Here is a 23921-nt window from a genome sequence, read left to right on the forward strand (position 1 = left end):
TTAGAACAGAATAGAAAAAGTTTCGATATTAGTTATTCATTTGTTATGGGGTGAGAGAAAACATAATGTATTGTAAAGAGTGTGTACTACTCATGTCTTTAACATTAAAAATAATTATATTAACTTTTTACCAAAATGATTATTTAACTGTTGCTGTTCAGCTTATTTTGGAGAGACGAACATTTTTTTTTATATGAACAGTTTTGAAAATACAGAAGCCTGTGTTAATTTTTATCTTTCTATGAGACTTGTTTCTGCTGACACATTTTGGTGTCATTTGGCCTTTTCCAGATTAAGATGCTGAGCTGACTGCTGGCTCTGTTGAGTGTCCGACTTCAGCTCAGGTCATGATCTTACAGTTCATGGGTTCGAGCCCCGCATTGGGCTTGCTGCCGTTGGCCTGTCAGTGCAGAGCTTGCTATGGATTCTCTGTCCCCATCTCTCTCTGCCCCTCCCCCACTTTGCTCTCTTTCAAAAACTAAAACATTAAAAATGTTAGAAAGAAAAAAGATGCTGAGCTGAAACCACAAAGAATCACTGCAAGAGACTGGATTCTCCTTCTCTTTACAATTTAGTTAGTGAGAACCACACCTGGGTAAATATTCGGGAGAAAATTGTTTTCACCTATTTTAAAGCTTTTCTATTCGGGAAAGAGAAATACATTTGTGAAAATCTTAGAACTGAGTAATCTACTTGAAGGTCTTAGGTAAAGTACTGAGGTGATAAGGTGCAGCTCAGCAGCAATCAAAGACTTGTGCACATGTGGGATCCTGAGGCTGTGAGATACAATTTAGATAAGTCATTCACCTTCAGTGTCTTCCATTAAGACACCTATTTGGACAATGAGATGGTAACAAAGTGCTTTTCTCAGTGCCTTTTAAATTTACTGTTAAAAGAATATTCATAGCAGAAGCAGTCTTTGTTGCTAAGCCATATTTCAAGAATAATCATTATAATTTTGTTCTTTTTATAGCATCTGTTACACACACACATACATACACACACTCACACTCATACAGTTCGTCAGATTCAACGTGTGCTGGCTCACAAAATTCTACTGTGAACTTTTTGGGAGTTTTGTAAGCTGCTCCATGTCAGACAAGTAGCTTGAAATTTGCATGGCGGGAGTATTTACACCAGAGAAATTGGAGAATGCTACAAATCGAAGCCCCTTTTCTCCCCTTAGGCAGCTGCTTGTTAAACACCTACTAGCACACCTACCTGTGCCTCAAAATATTTATGTCAATAAAGTGAGGGCTATTAGCGTGGAAGGTGGTTTTAGTATGGAAATTTACATGAGAAGAAAATAAACTGATGATTTTTCTTTTCTGTGTTCTCAGGGATACGGAAAGACCGAAGAGGAGGAAGAATGTCGAAACACAAGCGGCAGAGAGATGAAGGGGAGGGCAGGAATGAAGTGGGGTCCTCCGGAGATGTGAGGACTTCCAACCTTTGGTCAAGCCCTCTCTTGATTAAGTATACTAAGAAGAACAGCCCAGCCTTGTCCCTGACAGCCGATCAGATAGTCAGTGCCTTGTTGGAGGCTGAGCCCCCCCTAATCTATTCTGACTACGATCCTTCCAGACCCTTCAGTGAGGCTTCGATGATGGGTTTGCTGACCAACCTTGCTGACAGGGAGCTGGTTCACATGATCAACTGGGCAAAGAGGGTACCAGGTAAGAACACTAAACTTGACATTTATTTTAGGAGTTGAAACTACTGGTTGTGCTGTCATGGGAGGGGCGGTGGGACACCACGGCTTGCTATCTAACTGGTTTCAAGGTTACATCCAATTTGTTAATTTTCACTATCAACATACTGTAATTCTCCTGGAAGTTAGGAAACGATGTTTTCAAATCAGAATCATGAAGATTAAAGTCTTTAACCTGACATTACTTATATTTAGCTAAAAAATCTGGAATGGGCACCACATAATAAATGCATGTGATATTATGTGTTTGCACTGTCAGAAATGTTTCACACAGCGTGATCCAGGCACTACAGATTTGTAATATTGAGGATGTTTGTTCAGCTACCTTAGTTATTAATAAACAGTTTTACCTTTTAAGAACTTTTGAGATCTTTACAGACTAAAGAGATAATAATGGGTGTCTTGACTGAATGCCAATTATTTACTCAACTTTCTACTCAATATTTTAGGAGAAAGGTAATACAAAAGAAAAATAAAATAGGTTTGCATCCCTAAGAAGAGCTGGTAGAAAGATACACTGGTTGAAGTGACACTTGGTCCTTCAGTTGATTCTCTCAGAACTGCTGTTCCTGTAAAACTTGACTGTTGGCTCTATTGTTCAGGGAGAAGAATTCTATTTATTATGGAAACAAGTCTAGAAAGTGACCTCCTCCATGCCCCAACATATCCATTTGGGAACTAACATAGATGAACCAAGGCAAGAGGAAGTTAAACATCTTTTCTCTGGGCTTATAGATCAAATGAGTAATGGTTTTAGACAGAGATTATCTCATTTGGTTTCTTATAATATGAGAAATTGTTACCTGTGAAGTATGCGATGGTTTTTATTAGACTAAATAAATGTGGAGTTTTGCATTTTAAGGTTCACCAATTATGGACCAAGTGGACATGTCTGACCTGACACATGTGTCTGACACATGGAGACATGGTTTTGTATATTTACATACATTAACATGTAAAATTTGAATAAGTTGGCAACCTCTTCGCATAAGGAGGCAGCAATGTTTGATCCCACTTTGAGAGAGGGCATTCATTTAGGTGGTGGAGATTGCGTTAAATGGAAACATGGGGATTGACAGGCATATTTAGATTTTTAGGGTCAGTCCAACTGGCAAATAAAAAGTCTTGGCCATCTTTGAAATTAAGAGTTTTATTGAGCACCAACCTAGCTTAACAGTCTCATGTGGAGCAGATCTATGATAAGCAATCATTGGAATTTAAGTGTAATGTGGTAATAAGTTTTGTCTTTATATTTGTTACTGCCTTTAAAATTTTTTTGGTGTTTATTTATTTTTGAGAGAGAGAGAAAGGGAGGGAGGGGCAGGGAGAGAGACACACACACAGAATCTGCAGCAAAGTCCAGGCTCTGAACTGTCGGCACAGAGCCCGACATGAGGCTTGAACTCACGAGCTGTGAGATCATGACCTGAGCCAAGATCAGGCGCTTAATCTACTAGGCTACTCAGGCAACTCTGTTATTGCCTTTTTAAAGAATACTTTGGGAGGAGAGAAAAAAGAAAAAAAACAAATAATGGCCATATACCTGAGAGCCAACTCTTGGTTGCTGTTAAGTTTTATTGGCAAGTATTTTGGTATTTATTGGTATTTTCCGTCTTGAAGTCTTGTCAGTACTAATTCCAGAGCACTGTTGAACTCAAGTATATATCTTTTCATACTTATCAGTAGATTTTCATAATGCCATTTATAATTATAATAACTTGAAGGGCATATGAAATAGCTGGAATGAAGTTCAAGTACATTACCAGTAAATGGAGAATTCATGGGAATCATCTTCTAAATTTAGGAATGAAATGGAGACAGAAATCAAAAGAAAGGAAATATGTCCATGTTTAGCTATCTCATTGTTAAACCCAGAACTAAACATATTTATAATAATGAGATGTATAGCAAAACCACTTGATCATATTAGTTTAAAAGACCTGAATGATTCCAAACCCTTGGACCAAATTATATCGTATTACTTGATGATTAAAAAAAGCTATAAAGGCAGAAATGAAATTGTGTGTGTGCGTGTGCGTGTGTGTGTGTGTGTGTGTGTGTGTGTGTGTGTGTACTGTTAAAATGCAGCTGTTGTACATCAAAAGCCAACTGGTGTCAAATAAAAAAAAAAGCATTGCCAAGGTTGATGTCAGGGAGCTCTTTCTCTTATGTTTTCTTCTAGAAGTTCTATTGTTACAGGTCTTACTTTCAAGTCCTTAGTCCATTTTTAATTCATTTTTGTGTATAGTGTAAGATAGTAATCCAATTTCATTTTTGTGTATGTGGCTGTACAGTTTCCCATCACCTTTTATTGAAGAGAATATCTTTTCCTCATTTTATATTCTTAGTTCTCTTTTGTCATAAATTAATTGAACATATATGCTTGGATTTATTTCTGGGCTCTTTATTCTGTACCATTGATCTGTGTCAGTGTGTTTATGTTGATCCCATACTCTTTTGATTACCATAGCTTTGTAATATAGTTTAAAATAAGGACGTGTGATGCTTATGCCTCCAGCTTTGTTCTTTATTAAAATTGTTTTGGCTATTCAGGATCTTTGTGGCTCCATAGGAATTCTAGGATTTCTTTTTCATTTCCGTGAAAAATCTAATTTGAATTTTGATAGAGATTGCAGTGAATCTGTATATTGCTTTGGGGAATATAGACATTATAATAGTATTATTTTTTCTAATCCATGACCATGAAATATCTTTCACATTAAGTCTAGTGTGTTGTTTAAGCTCAATGTTTTATTACTGATTTTTTTGTCTGGATGATCTATCCATTATTAAAAATGGGGTATTCAAGTCCTCTATTATTATTGTATTGCTGATAATTTCTCTTTTAAAGTCTGTTAAATGTTTATTTTATGTATTTAGATGCCCTATTGTTGGGAGCATAAATTTTTACAAACATTTTACCTTCAGGACACCTGGGTGGCTCAGTTGGTTATGCTTCCAACTCTTGACTTCAGCTTAGGTCATGATCTCACAGTTTATGAGATCGAGCCCCACATTGGGCTCTGCACCAACAGTACAGAGCCTGGTTGGGATTCTCTCTCTGTGCCCCTCCCCCACTCATAGTCTTTCTGTCAAAATACATACATACATACATACTTAAAAAAGAAAGCACATGCTTTAGCCTGTTGGATTGAACTTTTTACCATTATATAATGATTTTTTGTCTTTTATTACAGCCTTTAATTAAATTCTTGAGTTTCTTTTGTATAACTACCCCTTCTTTCTTTGGTTTCTATTTGCCTGGAGTATATTTTTCTGTCCTTTCACTTCCAGTCTGTTTGTGCCCTTAAACCTGAATTGAGTCTGTTGTAAGCAGCATACAGTTGGATCTTGTTTTTTTATTTGTTCAGTCTCTCCATGTCTTTTGATTAGAGGATTTAGTTCATTTACATTTAAAGAATTATTGATAGGTGTGTACTTGTTGCCTTTTTGTTAATTGTTTTCTGGTGGTTTTGTAGTTCCTCTGTTTTTTGTTTTCCTCTTGCTTTCTTCCTTTGTGGTTTGATGACTTTCACAGTGGTTTTCTTAGATTCCATTCTTATTATCTTTTGTTTATCTAATATAGGCATTTGCTTTATGGCTACCATCATGCTTACGTATAACATATATTGGTGAGTTTTGGCAAGTTAAGTTTGAACACATTTTAAAGTTTCATTTTTGGGATGGGACAAGATGGTGGAGAAGTAGGGAGCTCTGTAATTTTTACCCACCCACATCTATCAAAATAAGAAAGACTGAAGCCACAATACTCTGATCTACAAGAGTGGGAGGAAAAGACACAGAGTCTGCAAAGAAGACAGCCTCATGCATGAGCTACCTCAAGAAATAAGCCAAAGTACACATGGTGGAAACTCCCAAATATCCCTGAGTAAGGAAATAAAATAAGCAAAGACACAATAAGAGAAACTGAGAGACACCATTAAAAGAATACTTCCTGAATGGACAGGTCTTGAACAATCAATGAGCCTCCTTTAATATAGCAATACTAACATATATAGAGTGCATAATGAGCTTTTAAAACTGAAAGGAGACAGAAAGCTAGCCAAAATGATGAGGCATCACAATCCCAGACTTTAGCCTCTACTACAAAGCTGTCATCATCAACACAGTATGGTATTGGCACAAAAACAGACACACAGACCAATGGAATAGAATAGAGAACCCAGAACTGGATCCACAAATATATGGCCAATTAATCTTTGACAAAGCAGGAAAGAGTATCCGGTGGAAAAAAGACAGCCTCTTTAGCAGGTGGTACTGGGAGAACTGGACAGCAACATGCAAAAGAATGAAACTAGACCACTCTCTTATACCATATACAAAAATAAACTCAAAATGTACAAAGGACCTGAATGTGAGACAGGAAACCATCAAAACCCTAGAGAAGAAAGCAGGAAACTGCTTCCTTGACCTCAACCGCAGCAATTTCCTACTGGACACATCACCAAAGGCAAGAGAATGAAGAGCAAAAATGAACTATTGGGACCTCATCAAGATAGAAAGCTTCTACACTGCCAAGGAAACAATTCAGAAAACTAATAGGCAACTGACAGAATGGGAAAAGATAGTTGCAAATGGCATATCTGATAAAGGGCTAGTATCCAAAATCTACAAGGAACTCACCAAACTCCATACCTGAAAAACGAATAATCCAGTGAAGAAAATGAGTAGAAGAGATGAATAGACACTTCTCCAAAGGAGATATCCAAATGGCCAACAAACACATGAAGTGATGCTCAGCATCACTCATCATCAGGGAAATACAAATCAAAACCACACTGGGATACCACCTCATGCTGGTCAGAGTGGCTAAAATGAACATATCAAGAGACTATAGATGCTGGAGAGGATGTGGAGAAAAGGGAGCCCTCCTACACTGTTGGTGGGAATGTAAACTGGTACAGCCACTCTGGAAAACAGTGTGGAGATTCCTCAAAAAATTAACAATAGAACTCCCCTATGACCCAGCAATAGCACTGCTAGGAATTTATCCAAGGGTTACAGAAGTGCTGATGCATAGGAGCACATGTACCCCAATGTTCATAGCAGCACTGTCAACAATAGCCAAATCATGGAAAGAGCCTAAATGTCCATCAGTTGATGAATGGATCAAGAAGATGTGGTTTATCTATACAATGGAGTACTACAAGGCGATGAGAAAGAATGAAATCTGACCATTTGTGGCAATGTGGATGGAACCCGAGGGTGTCATGCTAAGCAAAATAAGTCAGACAGAGAAGGAGAGATGCCATATACTTTCATTCATAAGTCTAACAGGAGAAACTTAACAGAGGACCATGAGAGGGGAAGGGAAGAAAAAGAGTTAGGGAAAGGGTGGGAGGCAAATCATGAGAGACTCTTGAATACTGAAAACAAACTGAGAAGGGGTGATGGACATGGAGGAGGGCAGTTGTGGGGAAGAGCAATGGGTGTTATATGGATACCAACTTGACAATAAACTATAAATTAAAAAAATAAAAAATAAGGTTTCATTTTTTGCTCTTATGTTTTATGTTTGGTGTTATAATTTACATCTTTTTATCTTGTGTATCCATTACAAATTATTGTAATTATAATTATTCTGCTTTGAAAGAGAGGAAGAGAGAGAACATGAATTGGGGAGGGGATGAAGGAGAGGGAGACAAAATCTTAAGCAGGCTCCAAGTCAAACATGGAGCCCGACGTGGGGCTCAATCTTATGACCCTCGTATCATGACCAGACCTGAAACCAAAAGTCAGGCACTTCACTTACTGAGATGTTCAGGTGCTCCAATTATTTTTATTACTTTTGTTTTGACCTTCCTACTGGATTTATAAATGATTCATCCATCACCATAACTTTAGGGTATTCTGAATTTAACTCTATATTTACTTTACTATTTATATTTTCTTTTTAAAAATTATTTTAATGTTTTTATTTTATTATTGCGTGACAGAGAGAGACAGAACATGAGCATGTGAGGTGCACAGAGAGGAGACACAGAACCTGAAGGAGGCTCCAGGCTCTGAACTGTCAGCACAGACCCCAACATGGTGCTTGAATTCACAAACTGCGAGATCATTACCTAAACTGAAGCCAGACACTTAACTGACTGAGCCACCCAGGCACCCCTATTACTTTTTTTTAAGTTTATTTGTTCACCGAGAGATTGAGATAGAGAGAGAATGAGAGAGAGAGAGAGCACACAGAAGCAGGAGAGGGGCAGAGAGAGAGGGAGAGAGAATCCCAAGCAGATTCTGCTCAAGCAAAGCCTGATGTGAGGCTTGAATTCATGAACCATGAGATCATGACCTAAGTTAAAGTCAGATGCTTAACCAACTGAGCCACCCAGGTTTCCCAAATACTTTCATATTACTAATTGGGATCCTTTTATTTTAGCTTGAAAAAGTACCTTTGGCATTTATTGTAAGACTGTGCTAGTGGTGATGAATTCCTTCAGCTTTTGCTTCTGATAAACTCTTGGCTTCTTCCTCAAAATTCTGAAGGACAACTTTGCTTGGTAGAGTATTCTTGGTTGATTTTTTTTTTTCTTTCAGCACTTGAGTATATTATGACACTCTTTTTATCTGTAAAGTTTTTGCCATAAAATCTGCTGATAGTGTTATCTACCGATGCCCTTTTCTTGTGATAGCCTTGTGTGTAAGAAATTGCTTTTCTTTTACTGCTTTTAAGATTGTCTTCTTTTCTTTAACTGTTGATACTTTAATTTTAATGTGTCTTGATGTGGGTTTCTTTGAGTTCATCTTTGTTGCAACTCCTTGGGCTTCCTGGATATGGATGTCTCTTTCTTTCCTCAGATTAGGGAAGTTTTCAGTCATGATTTCTTTGAATGAGCTTTCTGTCTCTTTCATTCTCTTTTCTCCTGGGACCCCTTATAATGTGAATGCTGTTTTCTTGATGTGGTCCAATAAGTCTCTCAAGCTATCTTTACTCTTTTTCATTTTTTTTCTTTTTGAAAAAGATTGGATGAATTACTCTATCCTGTATTTGTGTTTGTTGATTCTTTCTTCAGCTTAATCTAGTCTGATGGTGAACCCTTCCATTAAATTTTTCAGTGTAGTTATTATATTATTCAGTTCTGTGATTTTTGTTTGGTATTTTTTAAAGATTATTTATTTATTTTGAGATAGAGAGGGAGCACACGTGTGAGAGAGGGGCAGAGAGAGAGAGAGAGAGAGAAAGAGAGAGAGAAGAAGAAGAAGGAGGAGGAGAAGGAGGAGGGGGAGGAGGAGGAGATCATGTCTTAAACCAATGTCAAGTGTCACACGCTTAACCAACTGAACCACCTAGGTGCCCCCTTTTTTGGTATTTTCTTATATTTCCTGTTTTTGTTGAAAATCTCACTTTGTGCATGTATTGTTCCTCTGACTCTCATGAGCATCTTAATGATCATTATTTTGGACTCATTACTAGGTAAAGCACTTTCATCCATTTTGTTAGTCTGTTTCTGGAATTTTATCTTATTTCTTTTGAATAGAACCTATTCCTCTGTTTCATCATTTTCCTTGATTCTGTGTTGGTTCCTGTGTATTAGATAAAATAGCCCCCTTTCCTAGTCTCTCATGTAGGAGACCAACCTTATTGTTCATCTTATCCTGAGCTCTTGGTTGTCTCAAATTTTTGTGATTGTCTGGGCAGCCTTCCTTGTTCTCAGTGGTTCCCAGTAGCTGAGGGTATGCCAAGACATGCCAGTATCCCAAAGGGGAGGATCTCACTGAACACCTAGATTCAGTCTGATTAGTAGCTGGATCCTCAGGCAACAGCTTCTAAAGGACACAAATATATCTCTTTCAGGGAAAGACTGGGATATGACAGTTTCTGTTTGCTTCCTCTGTGCTGTGCCTGGGGGATAGCACCTTATGAACTGTTTGCTGTAGGCCTATGAGATTGGCAAACACAAGTCTTTCTTGAGCAATAGAACCAGGTGATCAAAGGATGAGTTCCCTGGCTGGCAGCCACAAAAGCTGGGGCACCAGATGTATGTACAAACTCCTTTTAGAGAGATAGGTGAGGAGCAGCCTACAGGGTTTCTCCAGTCTCTGAGGAGGATCACAGTTAGTCTTTAGATAATGCTGAATTAGAACCTGACCTGCTGGTAGCAGGTCTTAAAATATGCAAATAGATCTCTATCAGACAAAGACTGGGAGGTGTTCCCTTCTGTGCTGAACCTTGGGAAGATAGACAGTAAGTCTTGTGGGCCCATTAAGAAGTTTCTTTGTTTGCTATAGTCTTATATTTCTCATGTCTTATATATCTCTCACCACCTGTTTTGGTGGCTCGCCCCATAGGTGAAAGTCTTAAAAATTAGAGTGCTATATGGTGGGTCCAAATCTTTAGCTCTTAGAGAATATTTGGGGGTTTTGTGTTTCCCCTTGATTGTGTGTCACTGTACCAGGGGTGTACAGTGATGTAGGTATTATTTTCTTTTCCCAGTGTGTAGGAGTCATTCAGCTAGTTTCTGGATTTCTTTCAGAGGAAATTGTGTATCTAGGTATTTGGTATGTATATGAGAGCATGTGAGTTCAGGAATCTCCAAGTCTCCATCTTGGAGAACCCCCCAAATTGACTTCATTTTGCATGATGAATTTTAATAAAAATAATCAGTTCATTGGACTATGTTAGTAGTTTGAGAATTTTTTTTTTTACTAGTTGAATATTGTCAGAATTTCCAGATGTTGGTGATGTTAGGCTGACTTTTCCTTTTCCTTAACATTGGGGGCATATTTTTTGACTTGATAATATGTTTCCTTAGACTCAAGATATGAAGAGCATAATGATAAAATGCATCATGCAGTTTTGATAGGTTCCAATCTGTAAAGTGGCTGTATTAGACCTAGTGAGGTTTTACATCAAGAAATTAATCTTTTCCATTTACACTTTAAAAGCAGCAGCAGCAAGATTGATAAAACTTACCTGCTCTGCACTGACAAGGGATGCTTTTTTTAGAACACATGTTATGTATCTGCTTTTTAATATCTAGCTGTAGAAAAGGCTTTCTCTTTATTGTTCATTCTGAAATTTGTTAATTTTTAAAAATCACTTTATATAGGCTATCCATGGGTAGAGATTTAATTTTAAAAGAGTTAGATTGTTAAATCTTAATTTACTATTATTTTATACACGATAAAAACTTGTTAACAAGTATAACATTGCTTATCTGAAGGTCAAAAAAGGCAAAAAATGTGAAGTTGTTACATTTTTAATATCTGCCTCACAACTGCATACTGCCTGGCTGATTCTTAGTTCAGTGCTAATGAAGTTCATTTGATTTTTCCCCCTAGAAGCTTGAATTACATCACAAAGCTATTACTTTGATTTATTAAAAATTATACATTTTCCAAAATTCACTGTCATTATACATATCTCAAGGGCAATTTCATACTGCAAGTACTATCCATTTAATGAATATTTGGATAAATATCTAGTCCTGAGTTTATTATTGTCTTTTAGAAACTGATAACCAGAAGTCTGACAGTCTCACTGACTCCTGGGCACGATCTGGGAAGGTGCGCTAAGGCTGCTGGCCCAGGAAGAAAAATAAAGGGAAAATGACTGCCCAACTCAGTTTCATGGGAAAAACGCTACCTTAACCACTTCCTCATTTTTTTGGTGGCAAATAGGCAACCTTTCTCCTTCCCTTTTCCTGCCCCAGTCCCTGCCTACTCAATGCTAAATGAATCCCCAGTTCTTTCTGGGCCCCAACTCCTCACCATTTTTCTTTAAATTCCCTTCTTGCCCAGTTTTGCCCTGGGGGTGGGGAGAGGATCCACTTTTTTGGACAAGCCTCCCCCTAGCTACAAGCCCAAGTTTCTTAGAAGCTTCTTACATTGTCTCCGACAGCATGTGGCTGTCTTAGCCATCACAGGGCTCAAGGCTTCTTCTGCTCCTGTGTTCACCAGAAATCCAGTAGTCAGCTTCCTCATCATTCAAATCAGCAATGAAGCACAGTAAATGCTTATTGAATGAATAAATAAATGAATGGATAAAGGGTGTTTTTTGAAACTTCTGACTTTAAGAAATCTCTGAGCCCGGTTAGAACACAGTTTTTCCAAAGAAGAAGGATCTTTAGAGCTGTGGTGTTATTCTCTTTGGCTTCTCTTCAGAATCTACCTGCTGTTCTAATATCTCTGTAGCATCTGGCTTAGTGAGATTCATTTCCAGCCTCTCTTTTGTAAGGGACGGAGCAATATTCAGAGGAATGTACACAGCTTGAGTTCTGAGGACTTTAACAGGCATCAGTTGGCTTGCAGTGAGTTAGTTTCACTTAGGGTATGTAATTTAAAACTTAGAATGGATAGGGATAAGAGGGCATGGAGAGGGCACAATTCCTCACTGTGGGAACTGGGAGCATCTTCAAGGAACACATTCTATTCTGAGAGGTTCTTGGGGATTCCAGGGACTTGGCTATCCGATCTAGTACTCTCATACTCAACCTGTAATCAGCCCAATGGACCCTGCTCTCAGGCTGTTGTAGTGTTCGAGCCTGTTTTGGCATGGCATGGCCATGAACATGGCATGCAAATATGGGTGACATCCTGGAGAGGTGACAAATGCATATGTTTAACGGTAAGATTTGTGGTTTAGGTTTTGTAGTCATTCTATAAATAAAAGCCTTGGGACTGGGTTAGAATTACTCTAGCATGAATGGTGGCAGCCCCTCGTGGCTAGCAATGCAGAGCTTTCTTTGGAGTGTTCCACTTTTAAGTCAGCCCAGCTCGGCTTTTCACTACTCCTGTGGAAGCTCTGCGTGAAGCCCAAGGACAGTGGCTGCTTACTAGATTTGTCTTTTACATGAAACTTTGATTCCCCGTAGATGTTTGTTAACCAAGATGATTTAAGCCCTTAAAATCCCTTTCTGGCAAGCTCCTGGGTGGCTCACTCAGTTGGACGTCCCCCTCTTGATTTTGGCTCAGGTCATGATCCCAGGGTTGTGAGACTGAGCCCCACATTGGGCTCCACATTGGGTTCTGTGTTGAGCATGGAGCCTGCTTAGGATTCTCTCTGTCAGTCTTTCTCTCTCTCTCTCCCTCCCTCCTTTTCTCTCTTCCTCTGCCCCTCTCTCCTGCTCTTGCATGTGTTCACTCTCTCTCTCAAATTAAAAAATAATCACTTTCTCATCTTGACAGAATTTAAGGAAAGTGCCCTATTTGGGCCTCTTTGCTCCACCATATCCAGGGTCCTATTGTAGTGAGTCTGGGTCAGGGCCTCAGAATCTGTATGTTTATCTTGAGCTGGGTGATGTGTGGTGCTCGGTGTCCTCAAGCCACCTTGTATGAAGTGTTGGCCCATGACTCTGCTATTTCCAGGGAGATTTGGCATGGAGGATGTCAGATTTTGTAACTATTTAGATATATTACTACTAAAGTGTGTTGAAGTGGGTTGAATTGTGGTTCTCCAAAAAGATATGTTGTGATTTTAACACTTGGTACTTCAGAATGTGATCTTATTTGGAATTAGGGTCTTCAAGTTCAAGTGCAGTCATTGAAGTGGTCCCCAGTTTCTATAAAAGGAGAACTTTGGATGTAAAGATAGACATGCAGGAGGGAAGATGATATAAAGACTCCTAGGAAGAGAAGTGGTCATGTGTCTGGAGCAATGCATCTTCAAGCCAAGGAATGCCAAAGATGCCAGCCAACACCAGAAGCTAGAAGAGATCAGGAAGGGTCCTTCCCTAGAGACTTCAGAGAGAGCCTGGTCTGACTGACACCTTCATCACTGACTACTAGCCTCTGCAACGGTGAGGGAATACATTTATTTTGTTTTAAGACACCCCTTTTTTTGTACTTTGTATGACAGTCCTAGGAAACTATTACACATTGTATTAAAAAGAAAGGGTGTCTGTATTTTTGAGGCAACAGAAATAAGGAGCTTTTGATTTAAAGAGGAATGTTTGGCTCATCTACAGTAGGCCTGGCTAATCATTTACTCTTCTTTTGCCCGCCCAAGTGGTTCACTGAACTTCTGGCTTTGAAGTTGACTTAGAATTTTAACAGTTCCGTGAATCTACCTGGCAAATACCTTTAAGAAAATTTTAACCCACAGAAGAATGTTTTAATCTGGTACTTTAATAGTTTCCGCTTTTTACATTTTTATCTTTGATCCATTTGAATTCATTTCAGTATACACTGGGAAGTGTGGCTCCAAAATCATTTTTATACAGATGGCTGCACAGGTGTTTCAATTCATTTCTTGAACAGCCTTTTACAGAAGTATTTTTAAGACTTCCTTTACAGTTGACCTTCCAAGTTCACTATTTTTTAGAGCTTTTATTTATTTTTTAATGTTTCTTTATTTTGAGAGAGAGAGAGAGAGGGAGAGAGAGAGAGAGAATCACAAGACTACTCCATGCTGTCAGTGCAGACAGAGCCTGATGCGGGGCTCAAACTCAGGAACCATGAGATCATGACCCAACCCAAAATCAAGAGTCAGACTCTTAACCAACTGAGCTACCCAGGCACCCTTAGAACTTTTAAAATAGAGTACATAGATATTGGTTTACACATTTGGTTATTTTTCCAATCTGAAAAGAAAAAAGAAAAGAAGCTAATGCTCATAAAAACATTATATGTTTTTGCTTCACTTATAATAACTGAATATAAATGAGTCTGTCCTGTGTTGATATATTTCATAGTTTTCCATTAATCTCAGAAATAGAGGCAAAAGTTCATGAGACTTGATATGTGTAGAAAAACCCAGTGCCGGTAAGAGGGGATTGGGTGAGTTACCATTCAATATTCATAGGACAGAAAAATGGTTCCCAGGAGAGAAGAAGTATATACCGGGCTTTCCTTCTCTCCTTTCTGATCTGTTGTAGGTGTCTCCAAATACTCTAGTACTTGATCTGGGTACTAATGCTGCTTATAACCAACTTGAAAAGTTACTCCACTCAGGGCTTTACCTTTAACTTTTAGATTTATGATTTCCATAATTCTTTCTGTAGGTCCTTATATCTTAATATTCAGTTCCACTGTTTTGGTGCCCACAGGATACCAGTTAAGTGTCATGCTTTCACCAACATATCTGAAACTTGCCACTTGCCTTTTCTCCCCTTTATAAGTGAACTCCTTTGTTTCTCCCATTCTTTTCCATTTCTGCCAGAGGTGCCACCCTTCTTTGTCTGAGTTTGGAATCATCTTTGTGTCTGGCTCTTCTTCACCGTGTACTGTCAGTTCTTTATTTTCAACATCTCTAGATTTTGGCTTTGTTTCTGTTCCACTGTCACTAGCCTGGCCCACACCCTTCTTGTTTTCTAAGACTAAGTTACTATAATCTCCTCCTAACGGGGCTTTTTGGTTCCAGCCTCTCCTCCCTTCAATTCATGCTTGTCACCGGCAGAATAATTTCTGTAAATCATCATTTCAGAGTGCTTCACTCCCTGCATTAGTTTCCTACGGCTACCATAACAACGTTTCATAAACTGGGTGGCTTGAAACAAGAGAAATTTACAGTGCTGGAGACTGGTCGTCTAAAATCAAGGTTATCAACAGGGCCATGCTCTCTCTGAAGGCTCTATGGGAGGATCCTTCCATGCCTCTTTCTAGCTAGCTTCTAGAAGCTTCTGTGAATCCTTGAATTCCTTGGCCTGCAGATACATTTCTCTAATCTCTGCCTCTGTTGTCTTATGTTATCCCTGTTTGTCTGGGTCCAAATTTTCTCTTATAAGGACACCAGTTATATTGGAGTTAGGGTTCACCCTAATCCAGTATGACCTCATCTTACTTGTTTACATCTGCGAAGATCCTATTTTCAAATAAAATCAAATTCATAGTTTCCGGGTAGATATGAATTTTGAGGGAGACAACTATTCAATTAAAAATTTGGCAGTGGGCTTGATTGTCTAACTGAGTAATGGCTTTAACAGATAAATTATAGCATCTCCTGAAGCCTAAAATTCAACTTGTGCCTCAGGCACCTGACCCTAGGTTCACCATTTTTAACAGTAGAAAAGCTGTTCACCAACCAGCACTCTTGCATCTTATTTGAGCTCTACTTTCCAGCAAGGTCTCCTGGCCCCAGTCTCTGCTGGCCACTCTCCCCTTCACACAATGCATCCATATTATTTTTTTTTGCTTGAATCTCTGCATCTCCCTCACTGTATTTCACTTCTATGCTCATTTTCCCTCATATAGGGATACCTCAACTTCTACTTACTTTCTGAAACTTCAAACGACTTGAACCAACATAATCATGGATTGAGTTTGCTGTGGCGGGACAACCAAGTCCACAGTGACTTGTCAGGTGTATATTGCTGAACTACATCAGCTGGGGTCTAATAGACAGGAGCAGCTCTTAAACCATAGTCTTATTTCACTAATAGATTTATTGCTAGATGATTCATTTATACCATGGTTGGCTTTCTTCTTTTACATGGAAAGATGGATAGTTTTTATTGGCTGGGTACCTATTTTTGTCTAGGGGAATTTGTCAAGGGAAAAGTATTTCTACAATCTGAGTTTGACTTGCTTAGGCCATGAACTTATTTTTAAAAGTTGTATATGTGAAAAATGAATTTATATGAGGTGAATCATATTTTAACTGTAGTGTGTCTTTCATTTAAAGAAAGCCTACTACAGATAATCATGTGAAGCAAGCATTCCTTTGACAAAACAAATGTTCTCCTTTTACTGGAATATGATTCTTCACAAATTGAGATTTCTTAACATGATGACCATTTGAAGTGGCTGTGTATAGCTTCATTCTCAGAACGATGCTGAAACTGTATGGCTTCTGCAGGATACATGTGCCTGACTTTCTTGAGTGCCTGCACTTGAACTTTGGGGGTATACAATTCTGTATCTAGATTTCTGGAGTCTGTTTACCCCTAACAGTAGTTTATTTAGACCACGTGTGGGCTTAGCCTCTGTGTATCCTAAACTAAAGTTGGAACTTCCCTGCTACCCGGTTGGAGGGTACACCTTAGTGATGTAAGATGTTAGTTTACTTTAGTGAGTTGGAGACCAGAGAACCGCAAAAGGGGAGAAAACCAGCATTGGCCCTAATGACATCTAAGTTAAGTGGAGCCATAAAAAACAATGGGAACCTTGGAAACATTCTCAGTAGTGGAGTAGAACTAGAAGAAATTGCCTTCCCCACCCCCCACCCCATATATTTCTCTATCTCATCAATAATTCTTGCAAAAGCTCCATAAATAGATTTGAAATTTGTGTCATACCATCACTATGTTATTGTTTCCTTTTACAGGAACCAGAGAACTCTAATAGATTTACACTGTCATCTTTATATTAGACTGTTGTCCAGACAGTTTCTTTTTGGCACCATTATTACTTCTGTCTTCACCCCACAACTTAGCTCTCAAATACTCCTGTGTTAAGCATTTTTCTTGTTAATGTGAAAGTAAATTCACCACTTCTAGCAAGTGGTTAAACACTGAAAACAGATTGGAAAGTATTAGTATCTGACTGATAGAACATAGCTACATGTTACTTTTCTCTTAATCCAATACCTTATTTCCTAGAGAAGACAGTAAAACTGTTTTCTAAGGTGATTCATAGCTGAGCGGTAATAGTCATAAGGTAAATAGATGCCGGCTCTATACCCCTGCAGTTACACAGGGGATGGAAAATTAGAGAAACTACAGTGATAAAGCCCTTTTATTGCCTGTGGTATTTTAACATTAACTGTAAGGTAGATACAACCTTGGGGTTGTTTGTGTTTAATTTTTAAATTCACGTGAGTCACCATAATCTGCTTGGTGTTCAGTTTCTCTTCCTCAAAAGGATGAATTATAGAATTAACTGCTCCTGGTTGGGAGCCCCTAGTTCCATGGAATCTTAAGATTTTAGTTCGGTTGCCCTGGTTACTAATCTGTTCCATGCAGTTTGCTGAACTTCAAATGGGTACTTCTCTTAGAAACATCTCCCTTGTAAGTAAATCACTCCATGTGTGAACATATATGTTCTGTTTAAAAATTCTTGAGGCAGAGGAGCCTAGCTGGCTCAGTTGGTTAAATGTCTGACTTTGGCTCAGGTCATGATCTCATGGTTCATGGTTCAAGCCCCACTTTCAGTTCCATGTTGACAGCTCAGAGCCTGGAGTCTGTTTTGAATTCTGTGTCTTCCTCTCTCTCTGCCCCTCCCCAGCTCGTGTTCTATCTCTCTCTGTTTCAAAAATAAACTATAAAAAAATTAAATACAAATAAAAAATTATTGAGGCAAGTTCTCTATGACATAGTAAGAAAACAAATGACCTTGTCATTTGGGACTAGGATTTATACCTTAGTTGCACCTTGCAAAGCCCGTAACACAGTTCAATGAACAATTGGAAGTGTGATTGCTAAGTAAAGGTGAAATTTAAAATGGTGACTGCCCTTCTCTAGAGGAAGTGGAAGATTCTCTTTGTAGCATAGCATGTATAGCGTGGCCATTTCATAAACATGAAATCAATTGAAGTGGTGGGCAGTTTTCTTCTCTGGAGGGTATTAAAAGTGTCTCTTCATACAAGAGCATGTCACATAATGACATTGGTTCTTTTTACCTGGTCAAGATGTTTGCCTTAATTTGCTTAGGGTATTTGAAAAACATATTTGAAAACCAGCAGATAAATGCTCTGAATTTTAGAACTCATTCTCATCCAAGGCCTTGAGCCGTGGAAGGATATTTTCCAAGGCAGGCATTCAAGTTGAATCTGGCAGTGTTTCTCTTCTTGTATCAATAAGGCAGAAATGGGATATAAACAGATTTTTTTTCTGTATTACTGTGCACAATTAAGAGATATAAACGGAAAGAAAGTATATTGGGCTTTCCTGAGTAGATCTTAAAATGCCCCAATCTGTGATCCAGGACAAAGCTATCTTTATATAGGGTCTGTGGGATTGGAAGGCTCCACTAAGATTATGAAGAGCTTCAAATTTAAAAGGTTTACAAGTAGATAGATGTATAATCAATTAGTCAATTGGTCTCTAATAAATGTGTGTCAAAACACATGACTCCCAACCTCACAAAATCAGAAGACTTAACTCAAATGTCTTTAATTTTCTTGCTAACAAATAGCAGACCATTTTGATGAAATCTTTATGGTAAAAGTGATTGTCAGAATTGGAAAATGGTTATTATTGGCCTAGTAAACCAATTTCTGATTTGTCTTAACTATTAATAAAAGGAATTTAAGAATATATACCAGGAGCCATATTTTGAAAAGGGAGGTATATTCTGGTGATGGGTAGTAATAACGGTTGCTAACAATGTGAATGTACTCAATGCCACTGAGCTGTACACTTAAATGGGGTTAAGTGCTAATTGTTATGTGTACCTTCCCATAATCATAAAAGGAAGTATAATACTTTATGTAAGATATATGAAAAGGAAACAGTCATCATATTGCAAAAAAAAGATAAATAAAAATGATACTAAATTCAGAGATCATTTCCTTTAGCTAAACCTTTAAATTTGACTTTTAATATAAGAATATAAGCATAGTGGAAGAAGGTAAACTGATCAACCAGTGAAGTGGTATAGAATAAGGGTATTGAAACAACTATGCCTTAGGCTTCTACGGAGTCTTTTGTAATAAGAACATAAAACCAGTTGCATTTATTTGACAGTAATTTAATGAGTTCCTTGCATGTGGTAGGCATTGCTCTGTGTGGAGGGATGTAAAAGAGAACAAAATTGGCAAAACTCCTTAAAGGACCTTTCATTTCACTATACAAGGAATGTGAGTGGTGTTATTATGGTTTGACCATTTTACATATGAAGAAGTAGAAGCAGAGCTGAGTATTGTTTTAAATGTTTATTTATTTGTGTGTGTGTGAGAGAGACAGAGAGAGCATGAGCAGGGGAGGGGCAGAGAGAGAGGGAGGCACAGAATCTGAAGCAGACTCCAGGCTCCAAGCCATTAGCCCTGAGCCTGACACAGGGCCCCAACACATGAGCCATGATATCATGATCTGAGCTGAAGTCAGACGTTCAACCCACTGAGCCACCCAGGCGCTCCAAGCTGAATTTTGTAATTTATCTGTTACAAATGGTAGCTAGCTGTGGCAGGTACTGTTCTAAGCATTTTACCTGTATTACCTCAATTTTTATTGGCCTTATTTTATGGATGAAAAACTGAGGCATAGAGACGTTAATAGAGTTTAGTATTAGGCAAACAAATTCAATTCACTTTTCTGTGTGAAACTCTTAGAATAGGATAAAAACAGTGATGGCACAAATTCAGAGTTATGCCATTTTGGAGCATCAAAATGGTGCTCGGGGTAGCACCTCTGGGTAGCTTGGTTGATTAAGAGTCTGACTCTTGATTTAGGCTCAGGTCATGGGATTGAGCCCCACTCTGGGAGTCACAGAGCTTCCTTGGGATTCTTTCTTTCATCCTCTCTTTGCCCCTCCCTGGCTTGTGTTCTCTCTCTTTCTCTCAAAATAAATAAATAAACTTAAAAAAAAGAGTTGTCCCATTTAAACATTATTTGGTATTTAAAAAAATACCTTCTTTTCTCCCCTCTCCTGACATATAACAGACATCATCAGGAGGGTCTATATATGAAGTGATTTAAAAACATCACCTCTGTCTTTGGATAATCCTGGCCCACAGTAACTCTTCAATAAATACTACCTGCTGCTATAGTTGGTTTGGAGTTGTTTGATATAATTAATTCGGAGTCAAATTTTTAAGACTGGTATATAACTATTCAGTAAAATCATGAGATAACCTGGCATTTTGAAAAGTAGGCTAGAGGGGAGGAGCCAAGATGGCGGAGAGGAAGGGAGCTCTGTAAACTTCGTCTGCCCCATCTATCGAACTGAAAAGTAGGCTAGAAACTAGTCTTCTGAATGTGTTATTTTTTTAACCTTCAGACATGCATTTCTTTTGACTTGTGTTATTAAATTGGTCTTCATGCTTTAATTCTTTTTTCAAGTAATCTTATTGCCACTAACCCAAACTAATTGAGATGTGATTATTGTTTCTCTGTTTTTGTTTTGTTTTGGTTTTGCAAAAACAAATGGTGTTAAGGAAAAAACATTGCTGAGGTATATCAGCTGCTGCCAATTTTCTGAGGTAATATAACTAGAGATTTTGGCTACATTTGGAAGCTTTAAGCTTTCCTATAAGCTCTAAGTATTTATACATCCAAATATTTAAAGGAAATAGGAAAGAATATAAGGGTAAGAAATACTATATATTGTAGGAATCTTATTTCAAATATAACTGCCTGAGGATGAGAATCAAGCCCCTATAACAGAAGACACCAAAGTAATAGTGTCTTCTGTTAAACAAGACAAAGTTTATTTTTCTCTCATATAAAATAAATCTGGACTCCTTTCCCAGGAGCACAGCAGCTCTGCAGTCAAAATGACTCAAGTTCCTTCTGACTTTTTATTCCCTATCCTAGCTTAAGGCTTCCATTTTCAAGGTCATCTTCTGATCCCATGGGCTACTGGGGCTTCGGCAGTCACAGCTGTATTACAGGCTTCTGGAAAGTCAGAGGAGGAGAACTTCAGTAGGGACACACTTTGCTGCAGCAGCTTCCTTTCAGGAGACTTCTGGGAACTCTTAGCACTTCCTCTTATATCCCATTGGTCAGACGTTAGGCTCCATCTAGCTGCAAAGCATACTGGGAAATATAATCTTTAAGCTATGCACATTATGCTTGGGATAAAATCTGAGGCCTGTTCATAATAATAAGAGTTGAATGCCCATTTGATGGGCAAATAGCAGTCTTTCTACAACAGTAAGCTTCAAATCATAATTTGAATATTGGATGTCCTCTTTAATAAACATTCCGATTTACTGTCAACATACGTCACAGATTATTTTAAGAATGATTCAGAACACCAAAAAATCAAATTCACATGAAAGCCGTATTGGGAAAATAAAAGAAAAAAGCTACCATCTTTTAAGTGTATTGTCAAGCATTGTGTGAAATATATCTTCACAGCATCCTTATGAGTTAGGTACTATCGTTGTGGCCATTTTGCAGATAAAGAAACAGAGACATCAAAACGGTAAGTATCTGGGGCGCCTGCGTGGCTCAGTTGGTTAAACATCTGACTCTTGGTTTCTGCTCAGGTCATGATCTCACTGTTTGTGAGTTCAAGCCCTGCATCGGGCTCTGCGCTGACAGTGCGAAGCCTGCTTGAGATTCTCTCTCTTTCCCGCTCTCTCTCTCTGTCCCTCCTGTACTCGCTCTTTCTCTCTCTCTCTCAAAATAAATAAATAAATAAATAAGTAAGTAAATAGATAGATAGATAGATAGATAGATAGATAGATAGATAGATAGAGAAGTATCTTTCCCAAACACGTCACGAACTAAGAAGTGTCAGAGCACTGGCTAGTTTGGTTCCTCACTGTGTGCCCACAAGGCCATTGTGTGATGCTACTTCATTTTGTAACTCAGAATATTTCAGGATGTTACAGTTGGTCATCTTGAGCATCAGTTATCATTTGGTGGTCTTGTGAAAAATTCTAGCCAGACTATTTGACTGTTGGGATTCTGCACAAATGTGGTTGTACTGTGTGAATATTTTATTAAATGTATGCTATTGTTCAAATTACGCACACTCTCATTTAACTCGGTGAGCAGTTCTTACATTGAAGGAAAACCTTTCTATGTGACAAGATGTGTTGTTCAGCATAAGTGGGGAACAAATATCACATACTTGTTTTCAGAAAGCACTGATACCCTGAGTCCCAGAATCCAGCATCAGTGCCAATGGAGAGCTAACAGCATCAATGACCTGAGGTTTTTGCAACATTGCTGCTTTTTCTCATATTTGGGATTAAAAGATGATAAATTTGAAGTGGTATCTACTTCTTCCATTGGAGTAAACAGAGTTCGTGTGTGTGTGTGTGTATAAAGAGAGAAGTTCTGTGCATCAGCAGGGGTCTGCCATTAGAGAGAAGAGTAGAGCAGAGTGTAGGAGAGTGGGAAGGGGAAGGCCTTGTGGGGCCAAGTCTGGTATCGTTCAGGGACTTCACCAATACTCACCTAATTGTGAATATATTTACACACCTCAGTGTATGAACTGATATTTTGGAAATGAAATGCTTAGCAGGAAATTCCCCTCTTCAACCTTCACCTTTTTTGATGGAGAGCTTGGCTTGTTTCTTCTATCTTTGTTTGAATCATTCCATTAATCAACCTTAGTGAGAGATTTCTTAGTCATCTGTGAAAGCATAAACTCTCCATTGTTAGAAATCACTGGTGCAGCACACCTTTCTCAGCACACTTACAAACTCAGATACTGATTTTCTCATCAGTTTTTTCTCCCTCCCCCAAAAAACGTTTCTTAGGCTGAATAATCACAGCCTTTTTCCTTATGTCGCCCTCTCTCCTAATTCTCCTAGTCTCTATATTCCCACATGTCTCCATGTTGAATCCTGTGGCAGTGTTGTGCTGTGGGTGGCTCTTGTCTAGCCACCAAGTTTCGAAGGACCTACAACCCTCAGAGGTTGCAAAGCTGGGCTGGGGGAATTCCTGAGGTAGGGGTGGTGAGTCTGAGACCCATGAACCCAGTGGACTTGACACATTATCACAATGTATTTCAATCTTTCTGTATTGACTCCCTCAAGTTGAAAAATCTAATTTAATCTGGTGAGAATGATTGAATACTAAGGAATAAGGTTTTGTTAGATGCTTGGGCTTTAGCAGACCACACACCATTGTAATATGCAAGATTTTTTGATCCTCCAAAACTAAGGTTTGCCCCTCAGAGATGATAATTGCCCTGATGAAAATGCATTAATATAAGAGATCTACTACTTGGTATGAGCACAGTAATGCACTTTACGTCTGCATGAACTAAGTCTTCAAATGTTTACAAACTGATGGAGGCAGTAGATTCTAAGTTTTTTTTAATTTTTAGAATGTTTATTCATTTTTGAGAGACAGAGAGCATGAACAGGCAAGGAGCAGAGAGAGAGAGGGAGACAGAATCTGAAGCAGACTCCAGGGTCCAAGCTGTCAGCACGGAGCCTGATGCGGGGGTCAAACCCATGAACTGTGAGATCATGACCTAAGCTGAAGTCAGATTCTTAATGGAATGAGCCACTTGGGTGCCCATGTAAGTTTTATAAGGGCAGACTGTCACTATCTTTAGTTTCTTTTTTTTTTAATGTTTATTTATTTATTATTATTTTTTTAAATATTTTATTGTCAAATTGTTTTCCATACAACACCCAGTGCTCTTCCCCTCAAGTGCCCTCCACCATCACCACCACCTGTCTTCCACC

General features: G+C 38.5%; 1 protein-coding gene across 1 annotated transcript in view; it reads left to right on the forward strand.

The window, feature by feature from the left end:
* The window catches only part of LOC115295371 (estrogen receptor), a 247261-nt gene that overhangs the window by 80839 nt on the left and 142501 nt on the right, over positions 1–23921 (forward strand). The window contains exon 3 of the mRNA XM_029943253.1: positions 1341–1676. Coding sequence (XP_029799113.1) covers positions 1341–1676 — 336 coding nt within the window. The remainder of the gene's footprint in view (positions 1–1340; positions 1677–23921) is intronic.

The sequence above is a fragment of the Suricata suricatta genome, chromosome 7, assembly GCF_006229205.1.
Source record: "Suricata suricatta isolate VVHF042 chromosome 7, meerkat_22Aug2017_6uvM2_HiC, whole genome shotgun sequence".
Classification (NCBI taxonomy): Eukaryota; Metazoa; Chordata; class Mammalia; order Carnivora; family Herpestidae; genus Suricata; species Suricata suricatta.